Here is a 16,925-nt window from a genome sequence, read left to right on the forward strand (position 1 = left end):
CTCAGACACGCCATTCATTACTTTACTGACGTATATTGTGTTGTTCACCACTTGATGGCACCATTTCACAACAAATACGACAGTCGACATCACGTCGACACAAATGTGGACACACGAAACATTACCGAAGTGTTCCGTATGTCATATTATAGTACAAATGCATATACTTTGTTTTCTGATGATTTTGACTGACTGGAGTCAACAAAAACTAAAACTTGTCATGATGATTATGATTATTATTTTATTATTGATATATTATTGTTATAATTATTATTTTAAAATCTATAATGCAAAACTGATTTTTTTTAAAGTAGCTGCACTCGGACTACAACTCCCACAATGCACTGCGCCACCGCTCAGGCATGAATATGTGCTTCCGGCGCGGAGCCGGTCCCTTTCCTGCACTGTAAACTTGAGTGAAGCGGCTCTTTAGATCGACTAACTCAATCTACAACCATCTACCGGGACCGACCGCCGAGATGACCGAGCAGATGACCGTGAGAGGGACCCTGAAGGGCCACAACGGCTGGGTGACCCAGATCGCCACGACCCCGCAGTTTCCGGACATGATTCTGTCCGCGTCCAGAGGTGACGGATGAATCTGTTTACAGCGCTCAGCTCCTGCAGCTGTCGGACCTTACAGTGTACTAGAATAGTGCAGAATGATCATTTACCATGGTATTTCAGTGCTTAGTCCAAGAAACTTTAAGAAATACCATGATAATACTCAAATACCAGGTTCTTGGTAACACCATGGTGCTTTTATGAAAGAAAAAAAGTTTTTTTTTTGTCTAATAAAGAATGATGGTGCCTTCCTTACAAAAAATATGCAGTGTTTTCAGATGATTTTGACTGCAGTCAGTGAAACTCTATTGAAACTCAGTCTTATTCTTGTTATTCATATTTGATTGAAATAATTATTTTAAAAAATATATATATTTTTAAATGGAAGCAGACCTGTTGTTTTATGTTTTTAAAATTATTGTAAGTTTAAAAAAAAAAAAAAAATTTAAAATAATTGTAAGTTTTTAAAATATATATATTTAAATGAGTGTGTGTGTGTGTAAACGTTCTTTATATATATAGATTGTAATTACAAATATTGTACAATATGAAATATATATAGATTGTAATTACAAATATTGTACAATATGAATGAATTTGGAGGCCACCTTTTTTTAAATAATAACAATGATATAACAATATAAAAATGTAACATTATGTATAGAATTAATGATAATAATAATAACACACACACACACACACACACACACACAAAAACAAAAACACATATATATATATATATATATATATATTTATATATATATACACACACACACACACACACAGTATCAGTGTGTGTGTATGTGTTATTATTGCCATTATTTAAAATAAGTGTTTTTAAATCATTTTAACTGCTTTACTTTACTTAGAAATCAAAAACTGCTATTCTTCTATTCAGTTCTGCCTTAACTATTTAATCTTAAGTATTAATCTAGGCACTTGTCATTTTTAAAAGTATGTTTTCTGGCATTAGTTGGTTATGTAATATTTTTATTTTGGTTGATGAAGCCCCGTGTTTGTCCTGTTTGAACAGGACTTGCTCTAACATCTCTGCTCTTGTTTCTGCAGATAAGACGGTCATCATGTGGAAGCTCACCCGCGATGAGACCAACTACGGTATTCCTCAGCGAGCCCTGCGCGGACACTCGCACTTCGTGAGCGATGTGGTCATCTCATCGGACGGTCAGTTCGCTCTGTCGGGCTCCTGGGACGGGACCCTGCGTCTGTGGGACCTCACCACGTGAGTACGGGCTTTAAATGCTTTAAATGCTGTGCATTTATGACCTCAAACACACTTCTGCTCTTCAAATGTTGTTTGTAGCGGAACCACGACCCGCCGGTTTGTGGGCCACACCAAAGACGTGCTGAGCGTCGCCTTCTCCGCCGATAACCGGCAGATCGTGTCCGGCTCTCGGGACAAAACCATCAAGCTGTGGAACACGCTGGGCGTCTGCAAGTACACCATTCAGGTGAGGGCCGGGATTTGTTAAAAAACCTTTTGAGGATCATTTGTTTCCAGAAGCTTTGCTTTCACTGTTTCTCAGCGGAGGAATGATCTTCCCAAGCCTTCTGAGGAACGTTTATTTGTTCTTCTCTCAATCAGCATTGGATTGCACTGCTTACTAAGATATATTATTGGATATATTATAGTATTTTATGTAAGGAGCTGTTATGCTGTTATTAAAGATCTCATTGATTTGTTACAAGCATTTGAATTGTATCATATACATATCAGTGTTTGCACCAAATTACACACAGATTTAAACTCAGCTGTTTTTTTCTCACTGTATCAGACAATATGAGCCGTAAAAGCCCGATGGAGCAAATCTATAATTTGATATGTCAGGCTTTAGAGGGTTAAAGTTGTCGAAGTGTCTGAGTTGAGATGTTTGTGGTGTTCCTCAGGACGAGAGTCACACTGAGTGGGTTTCCTGCGTGCGTTTCTCTCCCAACAGCAGTAACCCCATCATCGTCTCCTGCGGCTGGGACAAGATGGTCAAGGTGAGAGCTGAGTGCAGTTTAAGAGCGCTTTCAGACGTGTAGATCGTTTTTTTTGTTCTGAAACGATGACTTAAATTGTTACAATGTTGTGCTTTCTTCTTGGTAACATTTCAAAGCGTTCTAAAATGTATTTATGCAAGTCACGTGAGTAAAACTGTTAAACCTAATGTTTGTGATCTGAAATAAAGATGGATTGACAGATCAGCTCTGTGGACACACGTGCATACAAACAACTTTAAACGCAAGAATTTAAGCATCAGCCTTTAAAATCAACATGTTTTATAGGTTCATGAGGAACATACAGTACAGGTCAAAAGTTTGGAAACATTACTATTTTTAATGTTTTTGAAAGAAGTTTCTTCTGCTCATCAAGCCTGCATTTATTTGATCAAAAATACAGAAAAAAAAATTTAATATTGTGATGTATTATTACAATTTAAAATAATTGTTTTTAAATTTATTATACTTTAAATTATCATTTATTTCTGTGATGCAAAGCTGAATTTTTAGGATCATTATCACATGACCCTTTAGAAATCATTCTAATATGATGATTCATTATCAAAGTTGGGAACAGTTCTGCTGCTTTATATTTTTTCAGAACATGTGATACTTTTTTAGGATACTTCGATGAAGAATAAAAAAAAAAAAAAAAAAAGAAGAAGCTATGTTTTTAAAATATAAATATTTTGTAATAACAATATACACTACTGGTCAGTAATTTGGGGTCATTAATTTTTTTTTTCTTTCTTTTTTTAAATAAAATCAATACTTTTATTCAGCAAGGATGTGTTAAATTGATAAAAAGTGATAGTAAAGAAAATATATTATTAGAATATATATTATTTGAATGTTTTTTTTTATTTTGAATAAATGCAGTTCTTTTTAACCTTTTATTCATCAAATATATTAGACAGCAGAACTGTTTTCCAACACTCATAATAAATCAGAATATTAGAATGATTTCTAATGATCATGTGATAGACTGGATGTTACATGTGACAACTGAAGGCTGGAGTAATGATGCTGAAAATTCAGCTTTGCATCACAGGAATAAATTTATTTTTTTTAAGTATATTCAAATAGAAAAACTATTATTTTAAAGTTGTAATAATATTTCACAATATTACTGTTTTTTTTTCTGTATTTTTGATCAAATAAATGCAGGCTTGATGAGCAGAAGAGACTTCTTTCAAAAACATTAAAAATAGTAATGTTTCCAAACTTTTGACCTGTACTGTAAGTGTGGACAGACTTTTCACTCGTAGTGTTTCGTCTCTTTCAGGTGTGGAATCTGGCCAACTGTAAGCTGAAGACCAATCACATCGGACACACCGGGTTCCTGAACACCGTCACCGTTTCCCCTGATGGGTCCCTCTGTGCCTCTGGAGGAAAGGTCAGGGTCACTGTGTACCGTCCTGTTTTAGGGTCGTAATCCGAAACTAGGACACATTTCTTGTGGAAAATCATATAGACCAGGTTTTTCAAACTGGAGCGCAGAAGGGAGTACATGGGAGCCGAGGAAAAAAAGTTTAGAGAAAAAATGGAAGAAAATAAATCAAATAAGAAAATTAAATAATACAAATTACAGTAATGAGTGAAAAAAAAACATAATATTGTAGCATAACAGAAAATAAGTATTGAGTATTTTCCCAGTATAAATTGGATTTTTATATATGAAAATATATAACTGCATTTTAAATTTCAAGATGGGTGTCCCTCGCACAAGGATCATATTTAGGGGTCCATGGAAGGGTTGTTATTATTTTTATTAGCTAAAACTTGAACTATTAAAAAAAAAAAAAAATCATTACATATATATATATATATATATATATATATATATATATATATATATGTATGTATGTGTGTATGTGTGTGTGTGTGTGACCCTGGAGCACAAAAGCAGTCTTAAGTCACTGGTGTATATTTGTAGCAATAGCCAAAAATGACATGTATGGGTCAAAATTATAGATTTTTCTTTTATAAGAAAAATCATTAGAATATTAAAGGGATACTCCACCCCAAAATGAAAATTTTGTCATTAATGACTTACCCCCATGTCGTTCCAAACCCGTAAAAGCTCTGTTCGTCTTCGGAACACAATTTAAGATATTTTGGATGAAAGCCAGGAGGCCTGTGACTGTCCCATAGACTGCCAAGTAAATAACAGTGACAAGGTCCAGGAAAGGTATGAAAGTCGTCGTCAGAATACTCCATCTGTCATCAGACGTGCAATCTGGGTTATATGAAGCACCGGGAACACTTTTTGTAAGCGAAGAAACCAAAAATAATGACTTTATTCAATAATTCTTTTGTCAACGGTCTCCTCTGTGTCTCTCCATATCACCGTATGCTTGACAAAGGAATTATTGAAAAAAGTCATTATTTTTGTTTTCTTCGCTTAAAAAAAAAAAGTGTTCCCATCACTTCATATAACACAGATTACACGTCTGATGGCAGATGGAGTATTCTCACGATGACTTTCATACCTTTCCTGGACCTTGACACTGTTATTTACTTGGCAGTCTATGGGACAGTCACAAAATATCATCCTAAATATCTTAAATTGTGTTCCGAAGATGAACAGAGCTTTAACGGGTTTGGAACGACATGCGGGTAAGTGATTAATGACAAAATTTTCATTTTGGGATGGAGTATCCCTTTAAATAAAAATCATGTTCCATGAAGATATTAATAAATAAACATACAACAAATATATCAAAACTTAATTTTTGATTAGTAATATGCATTGCTAAGAACTTCATTTGAACAACTTTAAAGATGATTTTCTCAGTATTTTTGAAAATTTTGCTCCCTCAGATTCCAGATTTTCAAATAGTTGTATCTCGGCCAAATATCGTCCGATCCTAACAAACCATACATCAATGGAAAATTTATTTATTCAGCTTTATGTTGTACAAATCCCAATTTTGAAAAATTGACACTTATGACTGGTTTTGTGGTCCAGGGTAACAAATATAGTTCAAAGTTGAACTAAAACTAAATTAAGTGAATCTATATAAAGATGATGGAAAATAATAATAATAATAATAATGGCAAACGCAAAATTATAAGATCTTTTAGTAAAAATAAAATGTAAACAGAAAATATAAAGTTGAATATATTAACAAAAACTATAATGGTATATCTGTGATGCTAAAATAATTCTGGTCCTTGGCATCTAAAAGTTTGTAAACCCCTGATGGAGGCCTGTAGAATCAGTCTTTGAGTTTATTTTCTGTCATGATAAAAGACAGAACCATTTAAACTTCATCTTCAAGTCTAATGATTGAGATATAGACTTTTTTTGCATTATTTCATGCAGTTCTGTGTCCTCGTTATGCTAGATGTCTTGATCATTCTCTGTCTTCAGGATGGACAGGCCATGCTCTGGGACCTGAATGAAGGCAAGCATCTGTACACGCTGGACGGTGGTGACGTGATCAACGCGCTCTGCTTCAGTCCCAACAGATACTGGCTGTGTGCCGCCACAGGACCGAGCATCAAGATCTGGGTACCATCAGCTCTCTGTCATAAACGCGTCATTTATGACTGGATTTACTCATCAAAGCATGTTCTTAGCAGTTTGGTGATGCTTTGTGTTGTGGTGGACAGTCGGCAAATATTTTGCATTTTTATATTTATATTTATAATTTAATGATTTCACAATCAAACTTAATGTTGTATTTGACTAGTGTTTTTTTCAAATAATCAACACTGAAATCATTGCAGTACATGTTACATTTGAAATGGACAAAGATGTATTTGGTGGGTTCAAACCATTTTGGTGAATCAGTTCAAACCGTTCAAGACTAATAATACATAATAATTCATTTGTGTCAGCAGTTAAAACCTTTGTTTTTTTTATGACCGGTGATTTCAGTTAATCAACATTGTCAATTTTAAACATGCATTGCATTGGTTTTCAGTGATGGTTAATTGAAATCACCAAATTGTTGAATTGTTAAATCAAAGTCAATGGACAGTTTGAACTCAATCACTAAAATTATTTGAACTTGTCAACTATAATACTATCTTTTTCAATTTTAAGCTGAATATGTATTGCAGTGATTTAGAGAGATGGCATTAGAGTTGGAAAATTGAAATACCAAGAGTTCAAACTGTCTTTTGACTCTGATTTAACTTTAACAACACTACTGAATGTTGTTTATTATATATTAAAACTATTTTATGTGTAATTGAGATGATTATATAACATGTGCCAATGGTCATTTATTAAAATAACTGCAGAAACTGATTTAGTTCTAGATTTTTATTGTAAGTGCTCTACACTTGTCTACTTGAATGACTGTAAATATGGATATTTGGTTTTGGATGGTTTGATTTGGTGTTCATTTGCACCCCAGTCACTCTTTTCTCTCTCTCTCTCTCATTACTGTCATGTCTGTCTGTCTCTCCACAGGATCTGGAGGGAAAGATCATTGTTGATGAGCTCAGACAGGAAGTCATCACCACTAACAGCAAGGCTGAGCCGCCCCAGTGCACGTCTCTGGCCTGGTCTGCTGATGGACAGGTGAGAGCTTCCCGCAGGCCACAGTCACCACGTGTGTGTGTGTGTGTGTGTGTGTGTGTGTGTGTGTGTGTGTGTGTGTGTGATGAGCTTATTCTGCAGATAATCAGCATCAGTTTGGATGCTGGATCTCTTAGTGAGCAATGGCACTGTGTCTGAATGTTAACTCCGTGGTTGAGTCACACTCACAAGACACTGCACTTATTCAAAATCACAAAAGTACATTATTTGCATGTGCTTTAAAGGCTTGTCAGTTACACATCATTTCATTCTGACATGCGCTTTTTCTGAGCACGTACACCTGCAGCGAGCGCACACTAAAATCCTGTCAAACAGCGACTGATCACTGGACTGAGTTATCTTTCGCATCTGATTGAGCTAATACTGTCAAAAACACTGGTGTTTACATATAAACACAGTTGGTTATGTCTAAAGTGAAAGTAAACAGATGAGAGAAAAACGGCTGCCTGTAGCTCTTAAAGTGACAGCAGGCTAATAATACTTTACATGCTGCTGCTTGTCATTAAAGGGACAGTTCACCTAAAAATTTGATTCTGTCATTATTTGCTCACTCTCATGTTGTCCCAAACCTGCATTCATGTCTTTCTTTCACTGAACACAAGAATGTGGTTAACCAAACACCTGTTTGTACCCATTGACTTTGATAACAGGAAAAAATAAACACTATGGAAGTCACTGGGGACCAGCAGCTGTCTGGTTACCCACATTCTTCAAAATAACTTTTGTGTTCAACAGAAGAAAGAAACTCATTCAGGTTTAAAACAACTTGAGAGTGAGTAAATGATGACAGAATTTAAATTTTTGGGTGAACTGTCCCTTTAAATGTTAATAAAACAACAAAACAGAGAAATCACTCACTGCTCTTGACTGAAGAACTTTAATACAGTTAATGAAATAAAAAATCAATGTGTAATTTATACAGTGTTTTGTTTTTATGTTCTTTCAATTTCTTGAATGCTACTGCTAAATACAGCTACTGTACCTGAAAAATAAAGCACTGTTTGTTTGTTTTATTTGTATATTGTGTATCTTTGTTTTGTTTTTTTTTAATAACAAAGGTAAAATAATGACAAAGACTTTTTTTTCTTATCTTCACACACTTCGGCCTGAATGTCTGCTTTTCTTTTGTATTTTGTATTCTGTTGTTACAACTTGCAAAATAGTAAAACTAACATGACACAGAATCGTGATAAAATCATGAATCGTGATTTGCCTGAATTTTTATTTTTTTTGATATATTTTTGCCATATCGCCCACATCTTATATAAGGGTCAAAGACGTTAAGATGTCCGCATCAAAAGAAATGTACAAAAGTGATTTTGTGTCCATAGAAAGCACATTAAATGTAAGTAAAATGTCTACTTTTAAGGTTTCAAATAAGTTTTTGGAGAATAAAATGTCAAAATTTGGTTGAAATAATGTCACACTGTCATTCAGTGTAACACAATATTTATGCAAAAATTCAAACAACATGCTTATTCTGATGTGTACATATTAAAATATCTAAAAGAATAATGGAGCATGCTAAATTTTATTGTGTTTTAAATTAGTAAAAAATTCTTACTGACAAATGGGAAAAACCTAGGATAGCGGCAAATGTTAAAAATGTAAAATTACAACTCATTAGTGTTTAGGGTGAAAGTAATTAGTCTTTTAATATGTCATAAATTGATTTTTGTTGTAAATATGCCTGACGAGATTGTTACACTGAATGATATTTTACTGGGTGTCTTCTGTAAATCAGGGAAAAATGTATGATATTTATTTTTTGCTCAGAAAAACAAAAACAAAATTGCAATTAAATAAAACAGAAAACTTTTTGCATTTTTTGGGGGGAAAAACTACAACAGTTTAAAGCAGTATTACACTTTTTTTTATGCTTAAACACTTTTTCGTCTTTGACCCATAAACCAGTTGCACAACTAAAAAGGGTTGTATTAATTGCACAATTTTTTTTTCCCCGCAGACTCTGTTTGCTGGATACACAGACAATCTGATCAGAGTTTGGCAGGTGACCATCGGAACCCGATAATGATGTACATTTCCAAGAACAGAATGCAAAATATGGAAAATTGAATAAAAAAATGAAATGAAATAAAACTGATCTTGTCCTTGTTAGTATTTTTCTCACGTTAATGTAACTTTGTAGTATATTAATGCAATTTACATTTAGTCTTTTGATGATTCTTTATCTAATTATCTAATCTTAAATATTTGTTATATTACTCATGATTTAATATCATGATCTACGTGATGTATATACAGTATATGAGGCTTTGCATTAGTTTGGGTCGATTGGGTAGAAAGGAAAGGCTGGATTCTGTGAATCCTGTAGCAATTATTTACCAGTTTATGTATGATTGAGCAGAACTTTGCTACATTTGTGTTTCTTACTGTACATAAAATTTCTGATTTTTGGGTTAAATATCTGATTTGTTTTTGTTTAGTACTGTACTACCAATTTGTAACTTTAATATTACTATTACAGTAACCTGAGGTCCAGGAGTGTCTCTTTCACCCTCAATTTGGAGGGTTTTATTTTATTAACACAATTTATCTTTAGCTTGGGAAGCTGAAATACAGCTATACACCTCGATCGGTTTGAAGTTTGATTGATTTAACAGCCATAAAATACTTAATGCTACATGTAGTAACCATTTATGGTTTTTATATTGCCCAGAATTAAGCAATGAGTGGTTTTGGTCACTGCAAGCCATTCAAAATTGGGACAATATCTCATTTTAGAGAAAAACATCTTTATAATTGAAGCAAATGTAGTTTTATTGCCTGGTACTTATGGTACAGTGATGTCTTAAAAAAAAAACAAGACAGTAGTACAAAGAAGGCCTGGATTGGTCATGAAAATTGTTTAAAAGTCGCGGTAAATTCGAAAATGAATGAATTGTGTTCTTTTTAAGCTCAGCTCTACACGAATGTCCTCTTTGTGAGTGTAGTCCTGCGATGTAAATTGATAGGGAAGCCTAACAAGTTTTATTTTTATTTTTTGAAGCATTATTAGATATTATATAGTTTTTATACACGTTTATGCATCGTGTTTGATTGCACAACAGCTTCACCAGTGTTTTATAGCGCACACGCTCTGCAACATCTCATGCTAACGCGTTTGAACGAGCAGCAGAAAATAAGTGCGCAGGAGGAAACCATAATGGGGCGGCGCTTAACCGTCTCTGACCAATCACAGAACGCTGTCATTGCCCGGTCCAACACTGTCGTCCAATCACTGCGTGTGTTATTCCAGCGGACTCATCCGGTGCTATAAAGCTGGCCACGAGTTGGTACTGTAAGCGAGTCCATTTTGGAAAGCGGCTTTTCAGCGCCAATATTTTACAGTAAGCCGGTTAATTTAAATTTAATTCGGGTGGTTAGCCACGTTGGGTTGTTTTAATTTCACACGATTACGTTTTAGAAGTGTAATGCGCCCGTCGCAGTCGAAACAATGTAAATGCTATCGTGTAAGCTAGCTAGTTTAGCTATGCATGCTGCTTTAGCTTTCGCTACGCGGCATGAATGAATCGTTTTATTAGTTTGTTTTGAGCCACACAGGTCTTATACGTTTCCAACACATTTTTACGCTTGGTTTTAGTTGTTGTTTTTTGTGCTTTTAACAAGCTAAGATTGAAATCGAGTGTTTGCGTTGAATCCGATGTTGTAGACACGCTGTTTCTCTATTATTCTAGCATCAGCCCTCGGATCTCCCGCACTGTGAAACTAAATCAAATCTCTTCTGATCCAAAGGTAATCAAAAGTGATTAAAATGGCCGACGCAGAGCATCAGTTCATGGAAACCTCCGAGAACGGGAACGAGGAGGATTTTAACGGAGCGGAGGAGGAGAACGGAGCCGGCGAGGGAGGACAGATCAACGCCAGCAAGGGCGAGGAAGATGCCGGGTGAGAATATTACCTTTTCATACTTAATGTGGATGTTTTGTTTGAAGGCGTCTCTTTGTGTCTTTGTTTAATAGAGGAATGAGGGTTGGGAATGAGGGTTGTTTGGGATTGAATCCCGCGCTGGCGGGTGGCAGCGGATTTTTTTTTAAATCGTAAACACGTCGTCTGAAGTCGCTTTATTAAACCCAACATTGGAAACCCTTTCATTTAGCCAAATTGTAGCCTGTTTATTGTTGCTAAGCAACTGGCTCTTTATATAGTTTAAGTAGAGACGGTTCGTCGAATCAGAATTAGCGGTCAATAGTCCCCGCCCACTTTTTAGCGGGTTCAAGTATCTGTATCAAGTATTTTTTTTTTTTTCATTTTCAGTAAACAATAAAACGAATGCGCTACAAGTTAGTGTTTAAGTACGTAAAATAAATTTGAAAACAAAAAGCAGTTTATCATACAGTAGCATAGTGAACTGTTCTGCGCTAATAAATAAATGGAGATTGCTGATATCGCCTCGCGCGCTAAGTTCACGCCAGCTCTTGCATTAAAAATGCGGAAAGATTAAAAATAAATAGTTTCCATGGATCTAGTCTGTTTTATATGTTTGAATCTGGTCTCCTCTGTTGGAATAGAATTGGCACGGTCACAAAAAAAAATGGGGTTCACATCAACTTTTTTTGTGCAGTAAAATGTTTGTTGGGGGCCTCAGCTGGGACACCAGTAAGAAAGACCTGAAGGACTACTTCTCGAAGTTCGGCGAGGTGACCGACTGCACCATAAAGATGGATTCGAACACCGGCCGGTCACGAGGGTTTGGGTTCATCTTGTTCAAAGAAGCAGAAAGTGTGGACAAGGTACGGATGCTTCCACTTCCCTTAAATCCAGACGCTTGCGTGGTGGCAGAGGTTCACCTCTCTTCATTTGTAGTGCTGGAGCAAAAGGAGCACAGGCTAGACGGCCGACAGATCGATCCCAAGAGAGCCATGGCCATTAAGAAAGAGCCCGCCAAGAAGATCTTCGTCGGTGGCCTTAACCCTGAAACCACAGAAGAGAAGGTCCGTGAATACTTCGGGGCCTTCGGAGAGGTGAGTTTTGACTCTCTTGAACATAAAAACATCTGTTTTGTCATCCGGCTTTTATTAATGCCGTATCGATTACAGATTGAAACAATCGAACTTCCGATGGATCCGAAGACGAGCAAAAGGAGGGGCTTCGTCTTCATCACATTCAAGGACGAATCGGCTGTCAAAAAGATCCTGGAGAAGAAATACCATAATGTCTGTGGAAGCAAGGTAACGAACGGAAAGGAAGACCTTGTATGTATATTTCTGATTTCTCTTATATTTTATGTTTTGGTGGATTGATTTGTGTGTTAGTTACAGTGTGACTGTTATAAATTATGAAGACTTGTTTTTGCCGTGGGATAAAAAAAAAAGGGGTAATTGTAGCATCTCACAGTTCTGACCATTTTTTCCAAATAGCAAGATATGAATGTCGAATTGTGACGAGATGCAATTACCTAAAATGTATTTTGTGGTGGATACACAAACAGTATCACGACTGAGGGTCCACCTCCCTTTCCTACAATTGCAAGAGTAAAAATAATTAATAATATTCACAATTTATCTTCACTAAATTGCAAATGGAGAGTTGTATAGTCATTACATCATAACTTTAATATATTTGTATTACCTTCCCCTAAATTGCAAGGGGTGGGGTCCAAATTTCAACTTTTTTTTTTTCTTTTTTTTCCCCCATTGCAATTATCATATTTTATATACGTGTATGTGTGTATAACCTTTTTTTACATTTCTGGGATAGAAATTGTGCACTTATTTGTTTTTGCATCTGTTTTGTGTCTCTGATTTCAGTGTGAGATCAAAATTGCCCAGCCCAAGGAAATCTACCAGCAGCAGCAGTATGGTGCCCGCGGGGGCTTCGGAGGTCGCGGCAGGGGTCGCGGGGGTAAGCTGCGTGCTTTAGTTGCTTAAATTATGCACATTATTATTATTATTATTATTATTATTATTATTATTATTATTATTATTATTATAATAAACCCCAATCTCAGTCCTTGAACTAATGGTGTCTGTTTCCTCAGGCCCAGGCCAGAGCTGGAACCAGGGCTATAACAGCTACGGGAACCAAGGCTACGGTGGCCCGCAGGGCTATGGAGGTTATGGTGGCTATGGCGGTTATGGTGGCTATGGCAACTATGACTATTCCTCTGGCTATTATGGATATGGTGGTGGTTATGACTACGGTAAGCTGGCATCTTCCGATGCTCTCATGATCATCCTGGTTTCGCTTCAATGTTCACTCATGCACATGTTTTGTTTTCTCCAGACCAGGGCAATGCGAGCTATGGGAAAACACCAAGACGTGGAGGCCACCAGAGCAACTACAAGCCATACTGATCATGCAGAAGAGGTAGTGGATGAATTTATCAACAGATTGTTTGTTTCCTTATTGCTCAGTTGGGGTTTAATGTTATTTGGAAATATTAATTTGACTGCACTGACACTATTGAATGAGAATTTGAATTGAGCTTAATGACAAGAGCTGCTTTCTGCATTTTTTTTTTTTTTTTTTTTTTTTTTTTTTTTTCACAAATTAAAGCCTTAAGGTACAGCAGGAAGTCTTGAATTCATGGCCACGGCGTTAAATGTTGCATGCATTGCCAAAAAAAATCTTCATCCGTATTTGTTTTCAAATGCAAATATCTAAACATCCTTAAATTAAGATGCATTTACTTTTATCTTGTTTTCTGGGATAAATTTTTATTTTTTAGTTTATGCTTGTGCTTAAAGCTCATCAGGACAATAAAATAATGGAGCCGTGTTGGAAGTTGTATTCAGTCTTTGAAGCCTTGTCTAATACAAGATGCTTACATTTGTGGAATTCAATGGAGAAATTTTTCTATATTTATTTTTTTATTTAGTCATAGTTAACTGCCCTCCGTAAAACCTGCAAGAAACCCTGTTTATAGCTGAATCAAGTTTTTCATAATTGAATTTTGCAACATCGACACTCCTAATGAACTGAATTAAACATTGAGATATTGGCGCGGAAGCCATTTTCACTCAGAAGTTGCTAGAAAATTGTACAATTACAAAGTAACATTGAATTAAATATGAAGTTTTATAGAGGTTGAAATTTGTAACATTTGTTTTGAATTGGTTTATAAATCATTGTAATGGGTTTAAATGAACAACTGACCGGGTTCTTTGCTGCACAAAATGCATTTTTTTTTTTTCCAACCTGCCTCTGACCACGTCTCTCTGTATCCCATCAGGACTGAAGTATTCCCAAAAACCAGGAGTCTGACCGTGATGACGACAGCAGTATATACACACACACACACACACACACACACACACACACACGCGGGCTCTTTCCTCTTACCGGACGAGATCATGACCTATTTGTACAGAGCAGATTAATAGGGGAAGCAATGTCACACTTCCACACTTTTATTTTAATTTTATTTTCCTTTTGTCCACATTTCCAGAGATGGAAGTGTTATTTTTACTGTACTTTTTGGTACCTTTTTTGAATAATGTATTGTATGGTTGTATTTTACATGTCTACTGGATTTGCCACATGAGGTTCGGGAGCTGCCAGAGCTTTTGAAATAAAACAATTTTGAGTACATTTTTCTCAATGTTTCCCGATGCTTGTTCTGCTTCCTGCTGCGTAGCGTAGGAGAGCCGTTTGGAGTCCCGTGAATGTCAGCGTTTTGGGTAATGCATCTAATAGTGATTGGAAAGTTCCTCTTTTGTTAGCTTTGATTTTAAACTGTTTTTTGACTTGCTTTCTCAGTTATAATGCTTAAGTTGAATCGTTTTGTCAATTAGGATATTTGCTAGCGACCAGCAATGTTGCTCATTGAAATCTCATTCCTATAGTGTTTTGGTAGAAATAAATGATTTGTAAGTTTTTGGATGTGTTCTTGTTTACTGGCTAATATTAATGTTAATTTGTCAATCTTAGTAGTTTAAACCTTTTTGTATTTGTTTTTTTGTGTTGAGTTTTAAAGGTGTTTTTGCCTAAGCGGCTTCGATCCCTGATGTCTGTGCATTAACAACAAATACTTAAGTTGTCTGAAGTTTTTTTTTTTTTTTTTTTTTTTTTTTAAATATATATATATATATATAATTGTGGAATAAAACCAATATCTAGCTTATTTTTCCAAAAGCAAATTTGAAATGTAGCTAATACAATTTTTAGTGATGTGACGTGTAGTCAAGTATGATTTCCCATACTCAGAATTTGTGCTCTGCTTTTATTTAGAGAATTAATTCCTTACATATTCTTTACTCTGGCTTAAAAAGTCTTAAATTTACTTTCATAAAACCTGCAGAAACAGTGTAAAGTAACTTGAATATTTAAATCATGTTCAGATGTAAAAATGGTGGTGCCTTAAAAATAAGGTGGATGATGCAACAGTCTTAAGCAGATGTTTTAATTATTTCCATCCATGCTTTGGATGGTTTCTCAAAGTCAGGTTATATTTGGGATTGCGTTCTTCCATACTAGCTTTACTGTTGTTGTTATATACTATATTTACATTTTATGTGCGCTTAGGATACTTGAATAGAGTGTATTTAATTTGCCAGATGTGCATTAGGTAACAATGCACGGTGTTGTATTGTAGGTTACATTTCAATTCACTTTTTTTTTGACCATTTCTTATTGAATAAGGCAGATGGGTGAATTCCACTGAAATGTCAGCATCACTATGCCCTACACACTATGAAGTGCAGAACACTTTGAGTCATTTGAAGGATGCAGGGCATTCTTGTGTGTTTTTATAGCAGCTGCTGGACTCCTTTGACCCCTCTAAAACCAGCCAACTAACCAGACTAGTAGCTACCATCACAATTTACATTCTTTCATCACAACTTTTGATTTTAATAATGCATTAGTGAATGTTGGAATTGATTATACTGTGGAAGTATTGTTCATGTTTAGGTCATGTTAACTAAAGTTTTTAACTAATGAACCTTATTGTGAAGTGTCACCGAAAATAGTTTTTCTAGCAGGCAGTATATAGTGTACACTATGCAGTATTGAGTACTTAGAGTTTTCTATTTCGTACACTTTCAGAATCGTTTGAGCAAATCGATTCATTTGAGTCATCGCTTAATATAGTTTCCAGAAGTTTACATTTTACGTGTTATTTATTTACATGTTGTGTTAAAGAAACATTTAAATACTGCTGTTAATGACTATGTTTTAGGTTAAGTTAAATGTTGCGTTGCGTCCTAAACGAAGCTCGAACAGGTGAAATGTGAATCAGTTCGCTCGAATCATTTAGAGAACCGGTTCAAAATGATGAATCAATTTGGAATTTGATTCACTTGAGTTGTGAGAGAAGTAAACACGCGGTTAAGTTTCAAGACAAGAAATAGAAAAATTGGATTACAAAGTAAGCAGAAGGTTTATGGATGGAGGCTAAAGCAAGTTTAAGATGTGCATGACTCAATTTTCGACATTAACGAACTAGCAGGTGAGATAAATTGCTGCATAGATGATGCATAGACCAATTTTTATTGGTGAAGTGAGAAATGTTGCATTATATTTTCCTTAAGTAAATCATTTCAATTGTGCATTTACCTTCAAGAACAGCGTGGGGGGAAAAAAGTTTAAAGTTTACACTTTATCGTTTTTGTCATGTGTACTTTATCTTGATTTCCAGTAGAGGGCGCTAGATAGCAATAAAAGGTTGCGTGCGTGTGTGTGTGTGTGTGCGTGCGTGTATAAAATGCATGAATATTGTATTTAAGTGAACTTTTTAATTGGTTTTAATTTTAGGGATGTATTTTATATAATTGTTAATGGCCCATTTTTATTTTTAACTTTTTAACTTTGAGCACCGACGCAAATTAAGAATAATTGCTTT

General features: G+C 35.4%; 2 protein-coding genes across 3 annotated transcripts; both read left to right on the forward strand.

The window, feature by feature from the left end:
• Positions 1-361: 361 nt before the first annotated feature.
• LOC109046188 (guanine nucleotide-binding protein subunit beta-2-like 1) lies at positions 362-9,220 on the forward strand. Its single transcript, XM_042778541.1, has 8 exons — positions 362-588; positions 1,633-1,804; positions 1,886-2,033; positions 2,470-2,565; positions 3,851-3,961; positions 5,942-6,082; positions 6,992-7,102; positions 9,087-9,220. Exons 1-8 carry the CDS (start codon positions 480-482, stop codon positions 9,150-9,152), a joined length of 954 nt encoding a protein of 317 aa, XP_042634475.1. The 5' UTR covers positions 362-479; the 3' UTR covers positions 9,153-9,220.
• A 1,102-nt stretch (positions 9,221-10,322) lies between these two features.
• LOC109060865 (heterogeneous nuclear ribonucleoprotein A/B-like) lies at positions 10,323-14,961 on the forward strand. 2 transcript variants are annotated; one of them, XM_042778542.1, is made up of 9 exons: positions 10,323-10,470; positions 10,877-11,029; positions 11,706-11,874; positions 11,947-12,105; positions 12,181-12,336; positions 12,892-12,985; positions 13,122-13,283; positions 13,367-13,450; positions 14,316-14,961. In XM_042778542.1, exons 2-8 carry the CDS (start codon positions 10,896-10,898, stop codon positions 13,435-13,437), a joined length of 945 nt encoding a protein of 314 aa, XP_042634476.1. In that variant the 5' UTR covers positions 10,323-10,470; positions 10,877-10,895; the 3' UTR covers positions 13,438-13,450; positions 14,316-14,961. The 2 variants fall into 2 exon arrangements, with proteins under 2 accessions (XP_042634476.1, XP_042634477.1); XM_042778543.1 differs by having other exon boundaries at positions 12,181-12,312.
• The last annotated feature ends 1,964 nt before the right edge of the window (positions 14,962-16,925 follow it).

This window comes from Cyprinus carpio, chromosome A21 (assembly GCF_018340385.1).
Source record: "Cyprinus carpio isolate SPL01 chromosome A21, ASM1834038v1, whole genome shotgun sequence".
Classification (NCBI taxonomy): domain Eukaryota; kingdom Metazoa; phylum Chordata; class Actinopteri; order Cypriniformes; family Cyprinidae; genus Cyprinus; species Cyprinus carpio.

Coding starts and splice junctions, on each gene's coding strand:
- LOC109046188 (XM_042778541.1), top strand. CDS start 480: ATGACCGAGCAGATGACCGTGAGAGGGACCCTGAAGGGCCACAACGGC. Junction 3,962..5,941: donor TCTGTGCCTCTGGAGGAAAG/GTCAGGGTCACT, acceptor CTCTGTCTTCAG/GATGGACAGGCCATGCTCTG. Junction 6,083..6,991: donor GACCGAGCATCAAGATCTGG/GTACCATCAGCT, acceptor GTCTCTCCACAG/GATCTGGAGGGAAAGATCAT.
- LOC109060865 (XM_042778542.1), top strand. CDS start 10,896: ATGGCCGACGCAGAGCATCAGTTCATGGAAACCTCCGAGAACGGGAAC. Junction 12,986..13,121: donor TCGCGGCAGGGGTCGCGGGG/GTAAGCTGCGTG, acceptor CTGTTTCCTCAG/GCCCAGGCCAGAGCTGGAAC. Junction 13,284..13,366: donor TGGTGGTGGTTATGACTACG/GTAAGCTGGCAT, acceptor TGTTTTCTCCAG/ACCAGGGCAATGCGAGCTAT.